This window comes from Akebia trifoliata, chromosome 8 (assembly GCF_017979445.1).
Source record: "Akebia trifoliata isolate Shusen 1 chromosome 8, ASM1797944v1, whole genome shotgun sequence".
Lineage (NCBI taxonomy): Eukaryota > Viridiplantae > Streptophyta > Magnoliopsida > Ranunculales > Lardizabalaceae > Akebia > Akebia trifoliata.
Genome location: NC_141382.1, coordinates 773,276 through 798,907, shown reverse-complemented (window position 1 = coordinate 798,907; position 25,632 = coordinate 773,276). Strand labels below are relative to the sequence as shown.

The following is a 25,632-nucleotide window of genomic DNA, read 5'->3' as shown; positions in this document are numbered from 1 at the left end:
CTTGTGTTTGGAATTCATGTTAGTTGGTTAGTCAAAACAATTGAACTTCTTTACTTTGTAACATTAGTTTCTTTTTATGATGAAGCATCAACTAACCAAAGTGGACACATTCAAACTGTTGATGGTGTCTTGAGATTTACCTTACCGACTCTTAGATACCATTCTAAGGTTCTAGACTATGAATTTTAGAATCGGATTTTGGGAATGGATCGGTGCATTTAGAGTTCGATTTTAAGATCTTACCCAGAAGAATCAGATCTAATCGAACTATTTCAAACCAATATAAATGACAAGACCTTATTGGATTTAAACCAGTTTTATAATTCTTGATTTTTCATTCTAGTTGAGATCCATAGACTCATGAAAAGTGAACTTGTATGTTTACACACAATCTTGACCGTGAATATGTAAGATCCAACAGTTAGGACAAAAGATGTATCCCGAGAATAAATTAAGGATTTCTAAGATAAATCTCAATTGTTGTATATCACCTATAATCGGTGGAGATTGTGTGTGAACGTATGAATTTAATTTCATGAGTCTATGATTCTTAATTCTTTTCATAAATACTTTTAAAATCTTTTAATAATTTTCTTTTTGTGTAAAAAGTAAAGGTGTTATTATCAGTATGTAATAAGAGGCTTCGTTGGCCCACAGTACAGGATTGTTAGATTAGAGGGCCAAGTTGAATTATTGGTTCAAAAGGTCCAAACTTAAACCCAGTCCATCAACACTCAAATTACGTGGGGGTGGCCCTAATAGGGCAACAAAAATCTTAGCCCAGACCCGGCCTTGTTTAATGGTTGGATTGGCCGAACATATTCTAAGTTATCATGCTAGATAAGACTGCTCGATGGACCCTCCCAAGCCCAAGAGCGGCCCTTATGAAGCAGGCCTAGCTTTATACCCAAATGGGCTTAGTAAGACTATCCAAAAGCGGAACATCGATAGCCCTCTTATAAATAATAAAGACAATATTGAATGAAAATTGGTTCTGTAGCCTTGCACATTGACATTAAAAAAGAGAATAACATTGGCGTTTTAAAACTCGGACCAAAGCAATTTGGATAGCCAATTTTTGTAAGTTTATCCTTCAACAAATAAATAACGTAATTTATGAAAAAAATTTAATGAACTAAAATTGGTCCAACCAAATCGAACTAGGGTTTGACTGTAATCTGAGCCTCCCAATAATAGATTAGCTTTAAAACATTGTGCAACATTCCACTGATTTCTAAAGAGAAAATAGCGTTATTATTTATTTTAATTTTTCTAGACAATAGGGACTAGTAATTAGTAATCAGTAGGTGAAGGCGCGTTTTGAACCCACCACCTTATATCAACAATTGCAGATTTTAAGAGTAATTCCAAGGGGAAACTCCATTTTGATATTCTATAATTGAGATGTGAGCATTATGGACCATCATTTTGGATGTTCAAAGTGTTTGCACTTCAACTGTGTCTTTCAAAATGATGATCCATAAATATTTTAACATTTTTTTTTTTTAAATTCAATCCAAAATGAAAATCTTATGAAAACCTACTAAACTATTTGGAAGATTTAGAGCTAGAAAAATGGAACAACTATACCTATCTTCTATTTTGGAGTTTGAAAATTTAAAATTTCAAAATGGAAGAGATTTTGGAAGACTGCGTTGGAGATCCCTCTATTGGATATGCAGTCTAAAATAGTAATTAAGGGAAATGAAAGAGATTTTGGAAGACCGGTTAGAGTTGCTCTAACAACCTCATATTGAAAAACACTAATTAGACTCTAAGATGCTTAACATTGATAATGTTCTCTATTTCAATATCTCGACTACCATTCTAGGGGATTGAGATTTTTTGTTTGATCAAAATTTGCGTTTGGTTTGGACTAAGGAACTGGGCATCTTGATGATGAATATGAGTCTGATCATTATGTAGACTATATAACGACTATTTTTCTTCGTTTATGTTAAATTTGGAAATTCGATGGCTATTCATTTTGAAAATCTTAAATCGAGCAAATATTTTTTTTACTTTTATGTTTTAAAATATGATCTATACCATGGCATCTAAGAAGGCTGTAGTGTTATTTTGCTTAGCTGGCAATTCAGGTGATCCCAACGACTCTTAAGAGTAAGATTTGAAACTGTATTTTCGAGGGAAAGTTATTCCCGCCCATTTAAACACTCAATTTCAGTACCTAATACGCGTAGATAAAGGCAAGTTCAGGTTATTTACGTAATTTGATAAATTGAATTATTCTTTACGGAGATAATCAAACTGACGGACACGTGTACGTTCCGGATATGGGTACTAGTTAACCGCCTTTTGACTTACGTTAAGATGTAAATCCAAATCCGTCCCCATTCCTCAATTTCGCCTAAGCTCTGATCTTTGTTGCGAATTGCGTTTGATAGGAGAATAATCGCTTTAAAACCAACTGAAATTTGACAAAAATTTCCTAAAAAGTCCACAGTTCTACGTCGAAGAGAGTATGTGGTGTCGATTTCGTTGAAATTAATTGCATTTTGATCTTCAGATGAGCTGATTTGAATTGAATCGCGTCTTTTCGAGCTCAATCGAAGGGGGATCCGGAAGGTTTCTCTAAATTTAGGTTTTTATGGGTTTGATTTGTCCATCGCTTCTTTGATTCTCCCAATTAGGGTTTTGAAGTGTTTCAAGACAATGCCTTTGGATCTCGTCGAGTTCCTTCATAGGCGTGAAACGATGATGCTTTCGGAGATCTCTTTACATGGAATATCTTATTCTCGTCCTTTGAAACAGCTTGAAAAATGGAATCGTCGTGGTAATTTGAATTAACAATCTTCGTAGCATGGAATTCTTGTTATATTAGCGTTTTCTTCTTTCTTCCTCTTTCCGAACTTCAACAAGATAAAGGAAATATCAAGAAATCGGACGGTATTTTTCCCGAAATTTGCTGGGCCATCCAGATCTAGAAAATTGGGATAAAAATTTGATTTTGCAGATTGGCGAGATAAATTCTGTTGCCTTAAGAGGTAATGGCCTTAATCTATAGTTGTTTCCTTTTTGTTTAATTATAGTAGCATAGTGTGCATATTAGATAATGAAATCAAATCAGTGTTTTAAAAGGTGTTCGAGGTTCGCTCAGATTAGGGTTTTCTCTAAGCATCTTTTTCAATGCCTTGTGTTAGTGCACTTTATTTGGTGGTTGCAATTTCAGGTTGTCTGAAATTTAAAACATGGAAGACTTATTAATTATTGGTTTGGAATTGGAAACATATAATAAATGTTGCCCTTTGTGTCTCACCCCTAAGTAGAGCAGTCAATTCCTCCCAAAAAGGATGTTGGATGGCTAGGTGACGACGGTTTATGCAAATTGATGCAGTCTCAACCAATTGGATGATATGAGAACAATGATGTGGTGCCACCAATGGTATACCATACTAACTCCATCCCACCAATGAAAAGGTGAAGCTCAAGACGGGGGTACTTCAGTTATTTCTTACCAATTCTATTAATATGAGATTATGAGGGGCTTAGAGCATGACGAACATTAGAACTATCTCGCGCGATACTCTGTTGCTCTTGCTCTTACCTTTAACTTTATCCTCACCTTTCTCCAAACTTTTCTTTCCGCTTTTGGCAATAACGAGCAAACGATCCTTAATTTGGTTTAGGTGGAATGTGGGTTATGTATTGTAATCAGCATTTTCACTATTCATTTGGACTCAAACGTCAACAAAGACTTTATACACCACATGCACTAACAAATCGCAAAGGTACTCAAATTGAAAGATATTTGTCTATTTATCACAGGAAAATTTGTAATGATAATCGCTAGTATTGTTACCATGCTTAGGCGAGCTTAAATGCCTCGTGCCTTGGAGTCTTGGCTTCTCTAGGTTTCCACTTTTGCAATAGTGGTTGCCTAGGCCCTGTTTTAGGCGTCGAGGGTCAGGTCAGGCAAAGTGCTTGAGGAAGCTTTGACCACACTGGTTGCTTTGAGTTTAATTAAATAGAATTATATTTACCAATTCAAATTGAATCTCATTTAACAGATACTGTGCATTGGTTGTATAACTCACTTGGGAAGGGTGTATTGTCATGTTCATGATTTGTTTCTAGTAGTTTTTGAGGTATCTTTTATCTTGTGCTATAGGGGCAGGTGTTAACCATTTTCAACCTTTGGTTCGTAAGGCTGCTATAGTGCCATTTGTAGTTGATTATTATGCCAAAAGGTCCGTTTATTGGCTAAGATATTCTGTTGGGGGATGGAATGTGATTTAACTTTTTTCTCTTTGAACTATTTGCCTTCACTTATGTCAATTATTTTATCAATTTACTTTAAGTGTATTCAAGTTCTTTCTGCAAAAGTATGTGCTTTTTTGTTTGGCTAGAAAATTTGGAAAATTAATGTTTTGGGGTTATTTGGAGTCAGTCTATTAAAAATACATCTTGACCTTGTTTTCACTTGTAGTTCTTAATAGGGATTTGTTTATCTTTTAATCATGCTTAGGTTATGTTCTCGTGATTCATGTGTGGGAATCACTTTGATGGGTTCACATATGATAATTGTTCTACGTTAACTTGGTGTGAAGTGTTGGGGGGATATTCAAAACTTGTATTAGTTACCTACTGATGTCTTACATTGGCTCTATAACAATGCCCTGCTGAGTTGTGTATGTTTGGATTTGAAGTCTCTGGGCTACATGGTTATTGTTGTTTAGTTTTTTTTTGTTTGATTGTTTACTATGAAGTTGGATGAACTTAGCTTCTCTAATTAGAATGTTTTGGCAGTTTTCTTTCCTCAATGGACATTTGCACTCTTTGTGATGACTCAGTTTTTGAATATGTAAGTAGCCCTCATGAATTGGAACAGTCTCATGTAGACAGTAAACAATGTTTGTGTGGAGAAAGTGCTACCATTAAAGACAATGTGGTAGCAGAACTTGGAAATGCACTTAGTGGGTTCCTACACGTTCAAGATGTCCTGTCATCAAGCTGTATTTCGGTTTCAGATGAGAACGATGTAGATAAGGGGAAACTATGTGCGGAGTTGAATTTGCTTCCGGACAATTCCTCTGGTGTGGCAATTCAGAAAGTATTGAGCAAGTGTGCTATGTTTCCATGCTCCAAAAAGTTGCCATCAAGTCTTTTGCCTATAGATGGTAGAGATGAGTTTCCTGATGTTGCATCACGTCGACAATGCTCTTTGGAATCTGAGAATCCTGTCTGCAGTCGCTCAATATCGTTGCCTGTGAGTTTCCTTAGCTATCTGCCACTAATTCAGAATTCCATTGAAGCCCAACAATATTTCAGATTTCAACTTAGGGCCTGTTTTCTTTACATCTCAATTGTTTTGACAGAGTTTTAAAGTTTGTTCACAATAATGCTGTTTGGGTCTCGCGTGCACACAAAATCTTCCCCCGGGACCCTCTGTTTCTCTCCTTGTGGAGTCCTCTGCAAGACCTTCTCTATCTCCTGCACAGCCCCAAAACACTGTATAATCCAAACTAAATCCTATCTGTAGGGACCAAGCAGAATTTGCATGGATAGGTTGTAGTAGTTGATTTATGATAATATATTATAACATGTTCCTGGAAACATGATTTTAGAAAATGAGGACCAAATATCTTTAGAAATGGGATTGAACCATCTAAATACTGCATTCTGTCTGTGTGTGCCCATGATGACATATGACTGATTCCGACTCAACTTCTGAAACAATCTCAAGGACGGCTGCATGTCATGTGATGTTGTCCTTGATGCATGAAGATCACTGGTTTCTTTTTGTAGTTTTTTATTTTTTATTTTTTTATGTTTTTTTGATTTATGGAATTTCAGTTGTACAGGCATACCTACAATTGTATTAGGGGTCCAAGGAAAGGTAAGAGGAGTCAACATGGCTAGTTGTTATAATCCTAACTAAAATGGTTTGGTTTTCAAGTTTGGATCAATAATCTATTTAAATTTTGAAGTTTCCATGGTTTAGGCTGTAGGGCTTTAATAGAGAGATCAATAATCTACTTAATGGTTTGTTTATGTTTTTCCATACCTAGACTCCTTTGAAGCTAGTGTCTGCCATGAAAGGTAGTCGTGAAAAGCAAGGGATGCCTCCGAAGAAGTTAACACTGACATGGGCTCCTGATGTGTATGATCCACCTGTTTTACCCCCCTCGCACACAATGAATAGCCACTGCCAGCAACGTTCCAGGACCAACAAGAAGAACAGCAAGCACAAGCATAAGGGAAAATCTTCACGGGTAAGCAACGGTAACAGGAAGCAGTATCGGAAATATATTGGGAAGCATGAACTGCATTCCGATTCGTTGGCGATCAGTGATAAATTGGAAAGAAGAGAAGTCGATCAGTCAACTGTAGAACTCGCGGACTTTGCTGTCATTGGGCCAGACTCAAATTGTGGGAGGAGCTTCCTCAGGACGTCACTTAGTAATGTTCACATCTCAGTTGCTGAGGCCACATGATTGTAGTAGGTCTTTGGTTTTGTTACCTTCGCTACTATCTGAGTTTTGTACATAAATAAATAAAGAGAACTTCTATTGCCACACCCACTTTTGCTAACACCACCCCAAGATGTGTGCTAATTCTTTGGTGATTTCCATATGAATTGGTGTGGCATTAGCATAAATTGGTGGGGCAATAGAATCTCTCTAAATAAATCTTCAGGTAACCTTATTGTGTATATGTGGGTTTCCCTTTTAGTGTTCTATTTGGTTGTGGTGATTACTTGCTTCATCAGTTTCTTCTTTTATTAGAGTTCATATTATAGTGGTGTGGTAAATCACTTATTGGATGAACTTTGGGTCATGGTTTTTAAGTCCCAGTCTTTCAGCGATACCAAGTTAACCCTATTGAGTTATCTTGTCTTGAATGAGAGAAACTGTTTGGTTGAATAATTATTTATTAATTTGTATTTATATTAAACTAAGGATCGGGATTCGGAAACTCATGGAAAAGGAATTCATTTCTTTACACATAATCCTGAACGTGACATTACGAAACCCAATAGTTTGGATAAAAGAAGTATCTTTAGAATGCATCAGTTATTTCTAAGAAAAATCTTGATCATTCGATTTCATATTTGCATGGTTGGGGTATAAATTCATTTTCATGATCGAAACACTCTCATTGTCAGCCTAATAAAAGAGAAAAAAGAAACTCCATTTTTCTCTAAAAAATTATCATCTTCCAATCTCTTGGAAGTTTTAGTCATGTGTTCAAGTTCAACCACTTGTAGTCATGATTTTTCTATCGAAAAACCATCATCTTCTACTTTCCCTAAAATCATATATTGTTCTTAATGTTTGAAGGTTGGAGGAGATAGAATCTTATATAAAGGTAAAGATGAAGCTTAAAAAAAAAAAAAAAAAAAAAATTACCTCAGAAAATGATGGTATGGTGGAGGAAAATGAAGGATTATTTTTAGGTAAAGGTTGAAGATGAGGTCATTTATGTAATTTTCATTGGTCTATCATAGAGTCAGCGGTCAAAGTATGCCTTTAGTTTGAAAACACACGGAGTATCTCAAATATTCCCCAAAACATGGAGGAGTTTACTAAATAACCCCTTTTTTCTCCTTTGCAAAATATCGAATAAGAGGTTGAGAGAAGCCATCTCTCCCCTATCCCTTTAATTTTCTTCACTAGAGATTCTTCAACTCGCTCTCTCTCTCTCTCTCTCTCTCTCACACACACACACAACTTCCACTCCTCAAGTTGAAATCTTCTCTGAAATTTCTTTCTCTTATTTCTTTTCAGACCCTCTTTAACTCTGCTTCTTCTCTGTCTACTAATGGGTATTCTTCTATATTATTCCTCTACTAAATCAGTCTCATTCCGGTCCTGTTTCTGAAATTTTGGAGTTTTTTTATATAGTTTGTGAGAAATTCTTCTATTTTGCATCAAAGCAATTGAGACCCTTCTACCGTATTTCACTATTTCATAGTGTCTTATACCCTCTATTGTTTCTATTTGTTTAATTGCTACAATGGCCTTCTCTTCTTCTCTGAAAAGTTATCCATGGGTTCTCCCTCTAAAGCCACAACACCCATCTCAGCATCTCTCACATTACCCATCAAGCTTAATCTCCTTGGCTTCTCTCCAACATCACAAAGACCTCACTATATCTCCAGACTCCAATTTGAATCCATTTTCTGTCTTATCTTCCTCTCCTATCCATCAAATTCCACCAAATTTCACCTCAAAAGATCTCCTTGGTGTCCTTCGCCGTCAGAAAGACCCAGAAATCACTCTTCGGCTTTTCGATTGGGCCTCAAAGCAGCCAAATTTCATACCCACTTCATCCATATACGAAGAGATCCTTAGACAAGTTGGAAAGGTGGGATCTTTCGATAGGATGAAATGTCTCCTGCTGGAGATGAAGCTCTCAGGAGTTGAGATTAACCAAGGTACATTTCTTATCTTCATTGAAAGTTATACAAAATTCAATTTATTTGATGAAGCTGTTGGTGTGCTTAAAGTGATGGAAGAAGAATTCGGGTTACAACCAGACACATTTACGTTTAATTTCTTGTTGAATATTCTTGTCGAGGGAAACAAATTAAAACTTGTCGAGTCTGTGAACTCTACCATGAATAATAGAGGTGTTAAACCTGATGTTTCGACTTTCAATATTTTGATCAAGGCTTTGTGTAGAGCCCATCAGATTAGGCCTGCCATTTTGATGATGGAAGAGATGTCGACCTATGGTTTGGTCCCCGATGAGAGAACTTTTACTACCCTTATGCAAGGATTTATCGAAGAAGGAAATATGGATGGAGCATTGAGAATCAAAGAAAGAATGATGGAATCTGGATGCACATTAAGTAGTATAACGGTTAATGTTTTGATCCACGGTTTCTGCAAAGAGGGTGAAGTGGAGGAAGCTTTGAACCTCATACAAGAAATGTCCCTCGAGGGATTCCGTCCTGATAAATTCACGTTCAACACATTGGTGAATGGTTTATGTAGAGTTGGGCATGTCAGTCATGCTCTCGAGATTCTTGACGCAATGCTTCAAGAGGGCTTTGATCCTGATATATTTACTTACAACACGTTGATTTATGGATTGTGTAAATCAGGCGAGATTGAAAATGCTGTTGAGATTCTTAATCTGATGGTATTGAGGGGTATTTTTCCAAATACTGTCACGTATAACACATTAATCAGCACTATGTGTAAGGAAAATCGTGTTGAAGAGGCCACCGAACTTGCTCGTGGCCTTTCAAGTAAGGGACTTTTACCAGATGTATGCACATTTAATTCGTTGATACATGGTCTCAGCATGACGGGAAACAATAAAATCGCTTTGGAACTTTTCAGGGAGATGAAGCTTAAGGGGTGCCCACCGGACGAATATACGTATACTATGTTGATCGACAATTTTTGTTCTAGAGGGAGACTTGATCAAGCATTGGACCTACTAAAAGAAATGGAATCAAACGGATGTGCACGAAATGTAGTAACATATAATACTCTAATAGATGGGCTTTGCAAGAATCGGAGGATCGAAGAAGCGGAGGAGATATTCGATCAGATGGAAGTACAAGGGGTTTCGAGGAACTTGGTGACTTACAATACCCTTATTGCTGGCTTGTGTAAGAGCAAGCGAATGGATGAAGCTTCTCAACTTATGGATCAGATGTTAATGGAAGGATTGAAACCCGACAAGTTCACGTACAATTCCTTGCTCTCTCACTTCTGTAGAATAGGAGATATAAAGAAATCCGCAGATATTGTCCAAACGATGACTTTAAATGGGTGTGAACCGGATGCTATCACATATGGAACCCTCATTAATGGGTTATGCAAAGCGGGTAGAGTCGAGATTGCTCGTAAGCTTCTCAGAACTGTACAAATGAAAGGGATTGTTCCAGCTCCACAAGCTTATAACCCTATCATCCAAACGTTATTTAAACGACAGAATACGAGAGAAGCTGTGAGGCTTTTTAGAGAGATGACGAAGAATGGTGATCCTCCGGATGCTATAACTTATAAAATTGTTTTTCGTGGACTCTGTTGTGGAGGAGTACCAATAGGAGAAGCTGTTGATTTTATGGTCGAGATGATGGAGAAAGGATTTTTGCCCGAGTTCTCCTCGTTCTCTATGTTGGCTGAAGGACTCTGTGCTTTATCCATGGAGGATACACTTATCAAGCTTGTTGATCTGCTCATGAAGAAAGCGAACTTCTCAGATAGTGAGGTTTCCATGGTAATGGGTTTCTTCAAGATTCGTAAAATTCATGATGCGTTGGCAATCGTTAGCCGTTCGTTGAATAGCCGAAAACCTAGAAATGTTTACAGGTGATGATCCAACCCAAGAAATTTCCTGCCGAGCGTGCTAATATGAAAAATAATGACATCTTTGCATGAATTAATACGTGTGGCATGCATCTTAAAGGGAGAAATATTTAATCTTGTAACATTAGTCTTATTTGAATCAACATAAGAACTTTCCTTGTACTGAATATTACATCAAGCTAGAGCTGGAGTTCTCAATGGGGGATGATCTACAACTTTTTGGGTAAATTCTCGTATTCTACTACCTCTTAAGTTTAGGTTCAAAACTCTAATTCATTTTATGTTCTTAATGTGTTAAGCTTTGATACAAACTGCGATCATCGACAAAACTGATACCATTAGTTATGGTTAGATTCAACATAACCTATCATTTATTTTTTCCTTGAATTTTGGTGTATGAAAGTTGTCTCGAGTGTTAATTAAGAAACATTTTAAAACTCTCAAGAAAACTCTATGATCAATTGTTAAAGTTGAAAGAGACTAAATAACTGATTCATTGTTACTCAAGCGACTTAGAAAATGCATATAAGCTGAACATTGTATGGTGAATTTTAGTGGAAATCGCTCTGAGAAGTTAGTTTCAGAAGTAATGAACTACCAAAATCTAATCCATGTTCATTTTTCTTTGATTCCATGGCTCAATTCCTTTGAACTATTTTATGGGTCCAAAGCTGGAACCCAATCTGATGGATTGACTTCAACACTTGTATTGGCGAAGTTGTCTACCATGGCCACAGTTGCTCAAAGTGCCTAGAAACAGTTTGTGTCAGTTAGAACCTAGAAACTCTTCATGTCTATAGAAGGTTGAGGTTTCTGGTCGAGCAAACTCTAAAAATTTAGAACCTGACCTTGAAATTTCAATTTTTATTCAGTTTTAAAGTAAATTACGAGAGATTCATCGCTCACACACTTGTTGGCAATGGCTGAGAACCTTCTCGATGACAAATAAAGGAGAACAGAAACACAATGGATGGCCTTGAGGAAGCATTTGGATCTTTCAATCTCGTAAAAGATGTAGCTGTACTTGTAGATAGAGTTGAATGATGAAATTGGATTCATGTTGTGGATCTCAATAATTAGGACAATGTGTAGATGAAGATAATGATTTGGATACTTACATTCTACAACAATTGCATGACCAAACAAGTCTGGACTCAGAGCACTGAAGCTGAATTTTGCGAATTTTCCTTATTCTTTTGAAGGTGTATATTTTCCTCCACTCTTGAGTGTGTCATGCATCAGTCAAGCACTGTGACCCTCTTATACTCATAGTTCTCCCCTTCTCCAAAAGGTCTGTCTTTTGGAGTAGTTGGGTTGGTTAACATGGTATCAGAGCGTTAGGTTTATATAAGTCATGGGTTCGAATCTTTTCACTCTTATGAGTAAGGAGGAGTGTTGAATATACATTTTTCCTCCACTCTCGGGTGTTTCATATCCCAGTTAAGCCCTATGACCTTATATTTATAATTCTCCCGATCTTCAAAGATTGGTCTTTTGGAGTAGTTGGTTAATTAACATGGTATAAAAGCGCTAAGTTTGTACAAGGCATGGATTTGAATCTTTCCACCTCTACGAGTGAGGCGAAGTGTTGAGTGTATATTTTCCTCCACTCTTGGGTGTGTCGTACTCCAATTTAGCCCCATGACCCTCTTAGTTCCTTATTCGGAAAATTTTATGAAACATTTAGAGAATTTTATCTGAGTTTCAAAGTGATGGCATACCTCGTTGACCATGGGCTTTGGTTAGAGATTAATGAGAATTTATCCAAATACTCTCGACCTTTAGCTCACTCCTTCAATATCGGTATTGAGATATTCGAAGGATTGGGGATACCATTAAATAAATCAATGGGAAGGAAATAAATATGTATTTTTTGCTGACTTTGCCATCAAGTATAGGATACATGGGGTTTTGAAAAAACAAAAGAAGAAACCAACAAGAATTACCAAATAAATCAAAACTTTTCTCTAAAGAATGAAGCTTCTCAACTTAACAATTTTGAAACTTAAAAAAGTTGAGCAGCATTTTGAAACTTTGTTACTACATAAAGTTGAGACGTATTTTCTCTATTAATCTACATCATCAATTTGAAAACTTTGGCGGCCATTACGGAGTTAAAATTTGTCTTATATGGGTTATAAGTCATTTAATGGACTAATTTTTGTGAGGATGATCTCTATGGTGAGGAGATCATCTGCAAAAGATCAGCCTATTCTGAAACTGCTAACTCTAATTTAGAAGTTGGAGAATCTTGTCCCGTCATTTTTTATCGTAAATTTGTATAAACCACTTTTGATGAGGTTAGAACTTTAGGAACAGGCTGATTTTTTGTGTGAGAATGATTAATATGATGAGGAGATCATCCTCTCTCTCTCTCTCTCTCTCTCACACACACACACAGATCAGTCCAGTCTGAAAATTTTAACCTATATTGGATAAATTTTGGCTCCCATCCTTAAAAATGGCTGCTAGGAACCTGATATAATAAAATTACCCCTGTTTTTTAACTATTCATTTCAGCATCCTTGTCTCCATCAAGTAATCTCACAAGTCTACGCATTAGAGGAAGAGTGCACGTCAAGCAATATAATTTGTTTGAAAATCAAATACACTTGTGCACTCATCTGAGCCTCAAAGGAAATTGAGCGAGAAAGTCACTTTGAATTGTCCAAACGCATTGATTCATCAAAATTTTGCGATATAAAAAATTGTCCATTTTTAATAATTTAAAGGTTTGTAATTTATAAGAGTAGAGTCCCCCCTGACCTTACTAGGTTAGTAAGGATTTCACCCTTATTAAAAGTTGCTGAGCTCATCTTTTGACATCCAAAAACATGATCTGATACTTCAGGGTTGTAGAGGATGGAACTCTATAAATAAAAAAAATTTAAATTATTTTTCACTATTGAATTTCAGTTTTAAGTTTGAGGGTTATGTGAAAGTTCGGTAACTGTCCATTTTCAAATCCTTGGATCTAGTTCAAAATAAATTGTTTTTTGAATTTTTTTTTTATCCAAGTTTTTCGATGAAACTTGAGGGCTGTGGTATTGGATTTCTGATGTGTTAATCCATTTAAGTAAAATGACATTTAGTAAGGGTCAAAATCTTACTATGTTTGTAAGGAAAGGGTTTCACATAAAAATATGGCAATAAGGTTAAGCAACTATTGATATAGCTTATGGAATATTTTAGGATCACGTAATTTCCACGTTGTGATCAATTTTTTTAGATACCCCCTTATGTTTTCAAATAAATGACATACTACCCTCAAACCACGGTCTTCTAATATAGGTCAATAAAAATTATTTAAATGTCCTTTTCTTCGACCTTCACCTGAAGTTTTTTAATTTTTCTCCCTAAAATTCATTATATATAATCTCTTGAAACTCTATGATAAATTGTTTTTAATATATTCAATCTTATCTTAAAACACTTGTTTCAAACCTAACTAAATTAACATGAAAATGTAAACCTTAACTAGGAAAAATAGAAAAGTCGCTTTGAAACTATTTCTCCCATCTTGAAAGGGCGTGAAATCATTTTCCCTAAAATCCTATCGTGCCTTTAGATTTGAAGTGAGAGAATCTCAAAGTTGAAGAAAGGTAAACGAATTTTATCTACAGTGTCTAAAATGATAGGTTTGGAGAATAAAACAATCCGATTTTTTCTAAGGGTGCACTATGTGAAAATTGGAAGATTCGACAGAAAAATTCAACAGGTCAAGGCCCACAAATTTTGGAAATTGAATTTTGAAGACTCGGGACTGTTGAAAATTTTTATGTTCCCTAGATTCGACGTGTTAGAGCTGTTGAATTTCTCCCATCTTCCATTAATTTGACAATTTCAACCCTTTACAAAAAATCACAATGAAAAATTTAATGCCTTGATATGTTGGATATGGGTTTTTTTTTTTTTTTTTTTTTCATGTTGTGGTGTCAATGGGTCATCTTGTATCATATTGATGTAAATGTATTCCGAAAATTTACCCAACTTGAACTCTACCCGTTTAATAATCACGTCAAAATCTTAGATCGAACTCAAATCATTTATTAACAAGTAACACGACATAACCTGTGTAACTTGTTTAATAAATATATTGGATTGTGTCGTGTTCAGGTTGACTCACATAACCCGTCAACCTAAGACGATTAAAACTTACTTAACTTATGCACAAACTTTAAATAGGATCATGTTGGGTTATATGCGAATCAACGTGATTATAAGTTGATTAACTTATGTTTCTTGATTTAAATGAGTTTTACAAAGGTCGGGGTTATACATAAGTCGACATGACACGTTAATTAAACATATCAAACTAGCTTGACATCCCTAGCGTGGACACAACTTGTTTGATAACCAGGTATGACCAATCGACACAATTACAGCTCGAATTCTATTAGGATCAATTCAAACTCATTAATTTCATATCCTTTTCGAGTTGTGTTTACCGGAGCGGTTAAGAATTGCCACCCCTAATATTGGCTAGAGGTTGGAGACCGGGCATCTAGGTCATTTTCAGTGAATCTATTATAGAAGACTGAGATCAAGGGGCATGGCATCAATTCGAAAACATATGGAGGGGTATCTCAAATACTCACCAAAATCTGTAATATATTTTTAATTTTATATTTTATTTCAAAGTCTTCGACGTCGAGAGCAGCACAGGAGACGAAGCAGAAACCCAAATCATCATTTTTTGTTTTGAGATTCTTCGATCTCTTCGATGGAATTAGGGTTTATGGAGTAAACAAATCGAAACAATGCATGAAAGATGAACGAAATCCATTTCGAATCTATACTCTTTTGTATGTCTTTTAGCTCGCAAGATTCTGGCCGGCAGCAAGCAATCCACTCATTTTGATTTTTAACTCACGGACTGCAATTAGGGTTTTATTTCTTTATTTAATGATCTTGGTTTCTGATTTGGGAGCAATTGTGGTGTGAATTCGAAGCCATGGATTCTCTTGATTCCCGAGAAGAAGAAGCACCACTTGTTTCCTTGGATTCTCCATTAGAATCCCCTCTAAATCACACTAGAGATGTTCATATCTTGAGCTGTGCGTTCTTGTTGATATTTCTAGCATATGGAGCTGCTCAGAATTTGGAAAGTACAGTCAATACGGTGAGCTTCTGTTTCAGTAATTTACGGTTTTCGAATTTCGTTTGATGTTTCAACCATAATTTTGATTCATTGTGATAGTTTTGAAAATTTGCATTTTAGGTTTTTTTCTAATTTGTATTTATGTTCAGGAGGAAGATTTGGGCACTACATCACTGGGGATTTTGTACGTCTCCTTCACATTCTTCTCTTTAGTGGCATCGACGGTGGTCCGAATGCTGGGATCGAAGAACGCTTTGATCCTCGGCACTACTGGGTATTGGTTGTTCATAGCGGCAAATTTGAAACCATCATGGTATGTGTTAGTACTTACGATCACAAGAGTTAAAGGTCGTAACGTTCCGCACAATGATGGCCTATATGGTTTTGGTGTATTTATTAGATTTCGTACCTAAAATGGTATCAGAGCATGGTTTTAAATCTCGTCCGAGACCGAGATGACTTGTCCAAGTTGTCTCGGTATCATCCACCAACGAGATGAGTTGACAAGTTGTCTCAAAGACAAGGCTTGTTCTAATTCTAAGGTTATTTTTTTAAATCTCATCCAAGACCACTCAAATAAATTGGATATCTCGTCCAAGACAACTTGGTCTCGTTCATGAACGAGATGAGACGTCAAAACAAGTATTAAAACCATGTATCAGAGCCAGCATCACGTCTTGGGTTTGAGCCTAAAAGGGACAACTTCGAGAAAAGGGCTTTATAGGGTCCAAAAAGAAGGGTACCATAGTGGTGGTAGTGAATTATGACCCCAAGAAATAAGGGCTGAACTCTTTGCACCATTACCGTCTAGTTGTTGCTAAATTGTTACATAGAATATATAACTACTTATTGATCTTTGGGTCACCAGTTGGATGAGCATTACTCATTTATTTATAGAGTCTTTCTAACATGTTTATGTTTTTATGTGCGGCGATTTTTGTGGCTTGAAGACAACTTTAAACTCACAGATTTAGCTCACTACGTGTAAAATACCTTTGTATAGGTATACAATGGTGCCCGCTGCTCTATACCTTGGTTTTGCTGCTTCAATAATCTGGGTTGGGCAGGTAGGCTAACATCATGTTCAGAGTTTCTTCCATATCTTTATTTTCTAAGAAATTGATGGAATTGAAGGAACAGATTAATGTGTGCTTATTCTGGTCCATCAGGGGACATATCTCACTTCAACTGCACACAGCCACGCAATACATTACCAGTTACATGAAGGAACTATCATTGGTACCTTCAATGGAGAATTTTGGGGATTGTTTGCAAGTCACCAGGTGCACTTCTAATGAGTCTAATTAGATGTTGTTTCTAAAAGAGTAGTCTTTTATGGATTCTGTTAGATGTTTATGCTTAAGTTTTTATTTATTTATTTGCTAAGTGACGCTTATGCTTTAGTTGTAATGCTGTATTTTTCAATGTTGCAGCTCCTTGGAAATCTGCTTTCACTGGCTCTGTTGAGAGATGGAGAAGTATGTCTTTTCTTTTTTGTGTTAAGTTTCAGTTATTGTACTGACATGATTCAATTAATTACTGATTTGTCATTATATTTTGGTGGTTGAATAGACATGCCTATGTAAAAGGGATGCTATAAATATTTCAACATAGGCTATATGGACTAATTTTTTACAATTGTACATATAACTTTTATTTGCAATTGTCACAGAATGACTTCAATCCACAGAGTTTTAGTTTTTTTTATCATTTTTTTGTTTTTGGATTCTTCAATTAAACTAGCAGTGTGTTATGCTTCTTCTTTGCAAGCCTTTAGGCTTTAAAATCTCAAGAGATAACTAAGGGTTCCTGCATTAGGCAAGGCTAGTGACAGTAAGGAAGCTGAGTTCGAAAATAGGATTCATTAGCCACCTGTAATTTAGGGACTCGGAGCATTAAGGGATGGTATTGTTGAGGGACGGGGCCAATATTTTACTCACATGGGGGTAACTAAGAGTTTAAAAAAAAATTGTGGGGCAATAGTAACAGATTTCTATATCCACCGTTGTTATCTGCTGCGATAGCTCATTATTTTGGGGGCAAGTGCCCCCATTGGCCCCACTGTAAATCTGCCCCTGGTATTGTGGTTGGGTCAGTAAGAAGACAAAGAGTTAACATAGAATTTGTACAGACATAGAATGTGTGTGTGTGTGTGTGTGTGTATGCGTGTGTGCTTGGGTAGGTACATAGCATAGAATAATTACTAGGTACAGGATGACTACAAGCTTTTATAAGAAGGGGATAAATATGCTAAATGGAATAGTACATTTGTAGATGGTAATCTTGTGAAGATTAAGTTTTAGGTTTTTTTTCTATTAAAATCTATATAATAGAACACACCGGTTGGTTCCACTCCAATTACAGTTTTGTGGGGGGATAAACATCCCATCCAACTATAATGGAGTGGGGTCCACACTACCCCACCTTTCCTCTTCTCCCCTTTTAACTTTACTATCTTTCCTCTTTTACCCCTTCAACCCCAAAGAAGATGCTTGTGTTCCTTTCTTTTTCCGTTTTTATCCCCTTAACCCCAAAGAGGATGTCCATGCCATAGGCATGGACGAACTCCTAGTGGTCTTACTAGAGGAGATGGTTAACATCATTAGTGCTTATGCACCCCAGTTGGGACTAGATTAAAACATCTTTTATTTGATTATTCAAGATAAAATTTTGTAATAATTTGAACTATAACTTCATGTTTTTGTTTACTATATGAAATTGTCCACTTTCTATTGCCTTAATGGCCTAATTTCTGCTGATGATTTGACATACTTGGACATCACTGCAGGGAGGGAGTACGAGTGGCACAACCTTGTTATTTGTGGTCTTCCTTGTTAGCATGTCCTTGGGGACTATTCTAATGTGTTTTTTAAATAGAAGGGATGGTAAAGGAGAGGAGGGACCACCCAAACCTTCTGCCAGTTTTTATTCATCTGTGGTCTCGCTTTTGGAGTTGGCTATTTCTCTTTTGTTTGACAAACGAATGCTGTTAATCATCCCTCTTATTGTATATTCAGGCTTACAACAAGCATTTGTGTGGTAAATAGCCAATTTATGGAGTATTACTTGATCAATATCTGTCTCATACTGTCTTCTTTTTTCTCGTGTTTCATAAATTTAACAATGACTTCTTATCAGGGCTGAATTCACCAAGGAAATTGTACAACCAGCTCTTGGTGTGTCAGGTGTTGGCGGTTCAATGGCAGTGTATGGGGTTTTTGATGCAATAGTAAGTAAAAAAATGATAATGGATAGTAAGTAAAAATGATAAGTTGTTGGCTCAATGGCAATTTTTGACCGATAAGCAGTTAATGCCTGTAGGTTGTGAGTTCGATACCCGGTATGAGCATTAATTCCTCAGGGGCCACCCTCAAGGGTGCACCCTCACTTACCTGGTGCATGTGATGTGCGGGTGTTGCACTTGCCTCAGGACTAGTCCTTGGACATGACCATGGTCTATGGTCTGGGCAAAGCCCAGATACAGGTCCGGTCTGCTGTCTACAGGGATACCCGGTTATCAAAAAAAAAAAAAAAATGATAAGTTGATTTGAAATAACAGTTTATTTGAATGGTCTGTATTTTTTCAATTTCAATTGAACTTTGGAGGAAGTTAGGAACTTAGAATTGTTGAAATGGACTTTTTTCTGTGACAATGGTCTTCATGGTATGCACACCTCTGTTGGATTGCCCAACTTGATATCCGTATGCCCCTATAAGTAGGAGTACAAATAGGGAGTAAATATAGACAGAGACGTCAAACATTTAATTTGATCTGTATGATGTTTTATTGTCTTTCTTACCACAGGTGAAGAATGCAGAAGACCTTTTCTTTTTCTTTGACGAATGATTTCTGGGCATCATTTTGTTTTTGTTAGTCTAAACGTATGGTTGGACTATTTGTGTCAGTGTTCATTGGTTGCTGGGCGATTTACATCTGGTCTCTCTTCAGTCACTCTTATTGTCTCTGGGGGAGCATTTATTCAGCTGGTTGTACTGTTATGGCTTTTACTGAAATACAGGTAAACTTTTCCCGGAAACTACTCTTCTTACAGTTCTTGTAGAACTTATATAGTTTCAAGTGTAACATATGATCTGAAGCAATTTTATTTTGGACTATGTTTTATTCTATTGCAATGCAGCTTAGTTAGTGGAGTACTTAGCTATGTATACCCACTTCTCATGGCAGCCATGTTGGGTATTGGTGACGGGATATTCAACACACAGCTGAGTGCTTTGCTTGGAATGCTCTTCAGGCATGACATGGTAATGGTTTAAACATTCAAAGGCTATTCTAACTGATGTTTTTAGTTACTTTCTGCTAGTCTCATAATACAACAACTACAATGCCTTATCTCTCACCGACTTTGCCCAGAGTCAAGTCTTCTGTTATTATGACCATCCACGCTCTTTAGGTTTTCCTCTCGCTCTTTTAGGACCTTCAACTTGGATATTTCTTCTTATTTAGGTTATAATCGGCCTTGAACTTGCCCAAAATTTTGAGGAAGTACATCATCTTAACTCTGTATTGTGTTGTTTTTTGGGTATCCTTAGATCAATAGGGGTTCTTTATTTATGAGTTTGGGTTCCTGAGGGTTATTGGATCTCGTGTGGGATTTTATCTTAGCTGTCTTCCTGATGCCCTGGGAGTTCATAGAGAATTCTTTGGTTGAAGTCACAGGTTGGGCACCTGTTTTGGTAAATCAGGAATGTGGAATTCTTATTAGAACCTTATAAGGCTGCAACTTGGGCGTGTTGGGGATCAACCATGCCTATGGTCAACCCAAACCCAATCCTAGTCAGGTTGTTCGGGTTAATTCATTCCTCATTAATAATAGATAATTTAGTAATGAGGCTTATATAAAGGTAAGGGGTATGCAAAAGAACTTAAAATTTACAACTATTTCTTCTAAAAATGTATTTCAAAATTTACATATGTAAAATTATAAGCAAATTTAAAACAGAAGGAGACAATGATTAACTGTTTATTTATAGATAATTGCAATTTTAAAATAAAAAAACTTAAAGTTGTAATATAGTCATTGTATGGCAATATGGAATTACATAAATAAATGCATTAACAACAAAGCAATTGTTTATTTAATGAAAAATAATCACTCATCAGTTTTGATATATAGATAAACAAAAGCATACATATTGAAATATGTTTTGTGAATGTAAAAGATACCAAGATATAAGAGATTTTTAAATTATTACCGTATTAAGTTTGGTTTTGGGCAAATTGGGTTGCCTGATACCTATGCCCGAACTCAACCCGATTAAAGTAGGGCATTGTTTTGTTGCTCGAACCGAACCCAAGCTAACTATGCCCAACCTGACCCAAGTTCGGGTAGTTGCATCCATAGATCCTTAGGAATATGACTTAAATGGGTTTAACTTAAACCATGACATTTTCATTTCGATGATCATTTTTTTAATTTATTTATTTGTGGGGGGACAGGAAGGGGCCTTCGCACAGCTCAAGTTCTGGCAAAGCGCATCGATTGCAGTCGTGTTCTTTTTGAGTCCACACATCACACTGCAGGCAATGTTGGTGGTGATGCTTGCTGCCCTCTGCATCTCATTGGCTTTGTTCCTATTTCTAACTCTCCAGGTAGAGAGAGCATTCTCGTCTAATGAATCTTGATAATGGCAAGGTAACACGGGCTATTTCTGTGAACGTATGTACCAGAATCATCTCCCGATTTAGATATCTCAAAGTTTTATTTGTTCAAAGAAGAGATCTTGGTGACCTAGCAAAAAAAGCCTACTTACAAAGTTTGCGATTTGAAGAGTAATAATAATGGAAACCTCCTACAGATTCTGTCCCCCATGTGAAAAAAAAATTACAGATGATAGAAAATTTGGATGTCATGTTCACACTTGAGAGGCATCTTGCCATTCTTCTCTCAAAGGAATCTACCCCTACCCTACTCACTTCCTTTTTTTCTCTTTGTTTCCTATTTTTATTTTACTCTTCTTCAGCAAGGAAAGCTTCTTTCAATGGTGCCTGTAGTTTTCTCATTCTCTAAAAAGAATCTCAACGGGATGCGGATCCGCCTTTTGGAACTCTTTTTGAGTTTCGATTTGCCACCCAGTTTTGCAAACCACCCCCCCACCCGCAGAAAAAAAAAAAAAAAAAAGACTGCATTTTTTTGAATATCCTAGGTGGACTGAGTCAACTCCGTCAACTGAGCCGACTCAGTGATTTAGCAACTCGGACACTGAGTTAACTCGTTTGACCGAGTCAACTCGAATACTGAGTCGAATCAGTGGTGTGTGAGGTAACTCAGTGAGTGCTTAACTCGATCGCTGAGTTAACTCGTTTGACCGAGTCAACTCGTTAAAAATGAGTCAACTGGGCTGAGTTAACCAATAGACTGAGTCCAACTCAAACAGTGAGTCAACTCAGTACACCGAGTGACTCGGTCAAACGAGTTGACTCAATGACCGAGTTAATCACTCGCCGAGTTGGCTCGTTTGACCGAGTTAACTCGCTCTATTTTCTTAGCTGCGTTATTATAAGATCATTCTAAATCAATCATGGAAGCGCGCAAATCCAAAGGCAATGAGCGATCAAGATGAAATTTGACTTAAAAGTTTCGTTTTTTTTTAAGTGGACCCGAAAAATTCGTTGTCGAAGGAGAATGGGAGTTAAGGTTCCAGCTGAACTGCCTGGACGATAATTCTGACACGTTTCATCCTAACAAGAAGACACTAGGAGGCAGTTTTGGCACTAAAATTCTCAAAACGGGACAAATATTTAAGAGTAAAACTGAGGTACACCACAGCCACTTAAATCTGTTGGTTTTTATTTTCTCGAGATTCGTTCAAGGCTAATGATTCACAATCCCTGTCGTAGTCCTTGGGTGTACCCTCTAATAAAGATCACAAAATAAACGGGCTTGTGCAATCATAACTAACGCAAGAACAGGGGCAATTTCGTCAAATCAAAAGCCGATATGAGGAGTTAGTTCGTGGTCTCCCTCTTCGTCTTCGCTCACCAACTCACCCGCGAAAATCACATAGTAGTTGAGATTAGGTTTCTCTCCACAACCTCTTAAGAACCCTAACCCTAACAATACAATTACGAACAAATTTTAGAATATAGAGATAACGGTATGACTCTCAGTTTCCTTCCGTCAATTATCCGTCAGATCATGATCCGACATCCGTTACTTCTCTACGCTGCGACATGGACAGTTCTCTTAACGGTGACAGTAGCAGTAGCGTCCTTGACACCAGAGGTGGCCTTCGTTTCAGCAATATCTCCGTTGTCGTATTTCTCTAAAGCATGCGAGGAGGAGGGTTTCGTTAGGGTTCCGTTAGATATTCCAGGAGAGGTGTTGTGTTTGCCTGCTCAGCTCTTCAAAAGATCTAAGATGGACTACTTCGTACCTCCAGTCTTCGCAGCAGTTATCGTTGCGAGTTCGGCTTTTGCGGTTCGAGCCATGGGTTTGTGGGAAGACGAAACCGGTTGAGAAATTGAATTACAGTAGAGAGGTTCGTTCTAACGTGCGCACCTTGGTCTCTGTTTTTTTCCTTTTAGTTGTAAGTTACAAATCTGTTTCCATGGTACATAATGGGATCTGTATCGTTTGCTAAGGATTTAATCAGATTCTGATTGGATTTTCTCATTTCGATTTTTTTTTTTTCTCTGCAAAAAAACTTGCCTCAAACTAAGATGGGGCCGACTAGTTGCACACCAAACTTAAAATTTTCCCATTTTATTAAGGGATAATGCTGAAGTAACATTTAAATGTACATTCTGATGTGGTGCTGCACTCATAAAAGCGTTGATATTTTTCATCGAGATACGAGTGAAAAGTATCTATGGTTATGTGTGGCTTTAAAGTTGAACCACGTTTGATGCAGAATATCAGCTACCAAGATAAGAAAGATATTCTTATGATATCAAAACCTAGCTTAATTTATCTACGCATATACACGTGGCATACACATTTGAGTGAACTTACTTTATTTTTACTTTTTAATTATTTTAAAAAAATAAAAAAAAGTTGTTTGGATTAACTTAAAACTTGTATTTAAAAGTTAAGAATCTAAACCTTTTAAAGGGATGGGACCCTAACTTTTGCTTATTACACCCTAATTTATTACATTATTTATAATTATCACACCTATTGAAGATCAAAATACACACTTCAAACATCACAAAGGTGGTGTTCAAATTATAATGTCAACATTACAAAACATTATAATACTTATTCAAACAATTTTGATAGATGTTTACAATTATTATTAGACTCGTATAAAATTCAAAATCCAACTAAAGAGAAATACAGAAAAAAAGAAAAATTCGCAAATGACACAACATTTAAAATTACAACTCTACCTTTCTTTTCTCTCCAAACTGATGGTTTTCTATTGTTAAACCAAACAAGGTTCCAAATTAGAGAGAAACAAGATTTCTTTTTTTCCTTTTAATGAATTTCTTTTCTCTTCATTTCTCTCCATCCAAACAGAGAGTAACTACGGTCTACTCAGCATTTGTCATTCATGTAATATTTTCAAAGGAATTGCAACAAGGGTACGCTCATTCTTTAATCATTGATCGATCTTTTCTTTTTCAAGTTTTTCGTGAGTACACCTTGACCTTTCAAGTGAGACTAATCTTACGATCACACCAACACTCCCTCGGAAAGTCCTATGTGCGTCAACCAAACCTTGGAGGGTAGTCCCAGGGAATCATTTCTTCGTGAGATTTCAAAGACTTGACCTACCCTTCACGAGGCGTTTATAAGGCTCGGCTTTCCACTAGGCTAACATCATTGACGGTTCTAAAATTGCTAAACCTAAATTGCACGCAATAGTACTTAGAAATGCAATTTAAAAAATGAGTCAGGCTGGAGTGACCTCGTCGTGGTGGTGCACGCATATTCATAGATGCATTTTACTCGTATCTTGGACAAAACGCATTTACGAATATGCATGTGCCACCACGTTAAGATGTCCCTTGTTGAGGTTACTCACCATTAATCTTAAAAAAAATAGATAAAAGATCATGGGGCCGTCAAGGTTAGGCCATACCTATAAACAATTAGGTTCTTCATGTGGTCTCAGCATGAAATTGTTTGTATATGCCATATCCATTACTGTTGGGTACGCAACATAATTGTATCTAGGCTGTCAATACACAGTTGATTCTCCAAATCCGATTTAAATCTGTAATTGAATAATCAAATAATATTATTGAAGATTTTTTAATAGAGTCGTGCTGGGGTGACACAAAGGTGACAAAAACTCGTGGTGTCGTGTACATTATCGTACATATTTTTTCACGAGATACGAGTAAAAAGTATCTACGGTTATGTGCGTGCCACCACATCATTTTCGTCACCTTTGTGTCTCCGTTTGTGTCATTCCAGCATTTTCCTTTTTGATATTAGATTTGAATGCGGACAAAACTTTATATTTATATCCTTGTTGGATACGCCGATTACATATAAATAAAAATCGTTGAATAATCAACTTATTAAGAAAAATAATTATAGTAAAAAAAATAATTATCAAAATAAGGTTTAATTTTTTTACTATAAAAAAATTATAATTTTTCAAAAACTATCAAAACCAATTAAAATAGTTGACCATCCAACAAAGCCAGAATGTCGAACATTTTCTTAAGAGGAAATTATTTAGAAGGATCTTGGTGGATGGATTTTTTTTCTTCTAATTACTCCTTAAGTTTTAGGCTCCTCTTAATGTTTCATTTAGTAAAACTTTCATTTCTAATCAATCCTTGAACCTCACTCTACAAATCTCTTACAATTGAAATATCAAAATTATCCTTACCATTCAAACTCATCATTTTCGTCCCAAAAAAAAAAAAAAGATTTTGGACATCCTAGTTGAGTTTCCATTCCAATTGAAAAGATTTGAGAAGGAAGATGTCATTTTCAAAGATTTTTCAAGTATTTCGAAGATGTATGTAAAAAGTTAGATTTTTTTTTTTTTTTTCGTTTTTAAATGAAAATCGATTAAGGATTATTCTTTTGGTTTGAAATCATCTACACAAGTTGTTATTTCAAGTTTTTAATCGATCGTTCCATGAATTTTTAAAAAAAAAACTCACAAAACGAAAATGGGTGTGTTTTATCAGTGTCGAGCTCATCACTTTTTATTTTTGGGTTTACCATTTTATTGTCTAGTTTGATTTTTTTTTTTTTTTTTAAATTGTTGAACTTAACAATAAAAATTTGTGAGCTCGACAATAAAAAGTGGTGAGTT

At 36.3% G+C, this 25,632-nt stretch overlaps 4 protein-coding genes across 4 annotated transcripts; all 4 read left to right on the top strand.

Moving 5' to 3' along the window:
• The first annotated feature begins 2,347 nt into the window (after nucleotides 1–2,347).
• On the top strand, nucleotides 2,348–6,726 carry LOC147395271 (uncharacterized). Its single transcript, XM_086449839.1, has 3 exons — nucleotides 2,348–3,005; nucleotides 4,768–5,227; nucleotides 6,030–6,726. The coding sequence occupies exons 2-3, from the start codon at nucleotides 4,781–4,783 to the stop codon at nucleotides 6,453–6,455; spliced, it is 873 nt and encodes a 290-aa protein (XP_086305965.1). The 5' UTR covers nucleotides 2,348–3,005; nucleotides 4,768–4,780; the 3' UTR covers nucleotides 6,456–6,726.
• A 706-nt stretch (nucleotides 6,727–7,432) lies between these two features.
• MEE40 (Pentatricopeptide repeat (PPR) superfamily protein) lies at nucleotides 7,433–10,579 on the top strand. Its single transcript, XM_086449838.1, has one exon. It carries the CDS (start codon nucleotides 7,978–7,980, stop codon nucleotides 10,294–10,296), a length of 2,319 nt encoding a protein of 772 aa, XP_086305964.1. The 5' UTR covers nucleotides 7,433–7,977; the 3' UTR covers nucleotides 10,297–10,579.
• Nucleotides 10,580–14,923: 4,344 nt separating this feature from the next.
• On the top strand, nucleotides 14,924–21,100 carry LOC147395269 (Major facilitator superfamily protein). The gene is made up of 10 exons (XM_086450823.1): nucleotides 14,924–15,411; nucleotides 15,540–15,703; nucleotides 16,394–16,457; nucleotides 16,560–16,673; nucleotides 16,824–16,868; nucleotides 18,179–18,429; nucleotides 18,529–18,619; nucleotides 19,297–19,409; nucleotides 19,530–19,653; nucleotides 20,849–21,100. Exons 1-10 carry the CDS (start codon nucleotides 15,244–15,246, stop codon nucleotides 21,032–21,034), a joined length of 1,320 nt encoding a protein of 439 aa, XP_086306949.1. The 5' UTR covers nucleotides 14,924–15,243; the 3' UTR covers nucleotides 21,035–21,100.
• Nucleotides 21,101–21,525: 425 nt separating this feature from the next.
• LOC147395268 (uncharacterized) lies at nucleotides 21,526–23,024 on the top strand. The gene has a single exon (XM_086450824.1). The coding sequence runs from the start codon at nucleotides 22,509–22,511 to the stop codon at nucleotides 22,866–22,868; it is 360 nt and encodes a 119-aa protein (XP_086306950.1). The 5' UTR covers nucleotides 21,526–22,508; the 3' UTR covers nucleotides 22,869–23,024.
• Nucleotides 23,025–25,632: the final 2,608 nt, after the last annotated feature.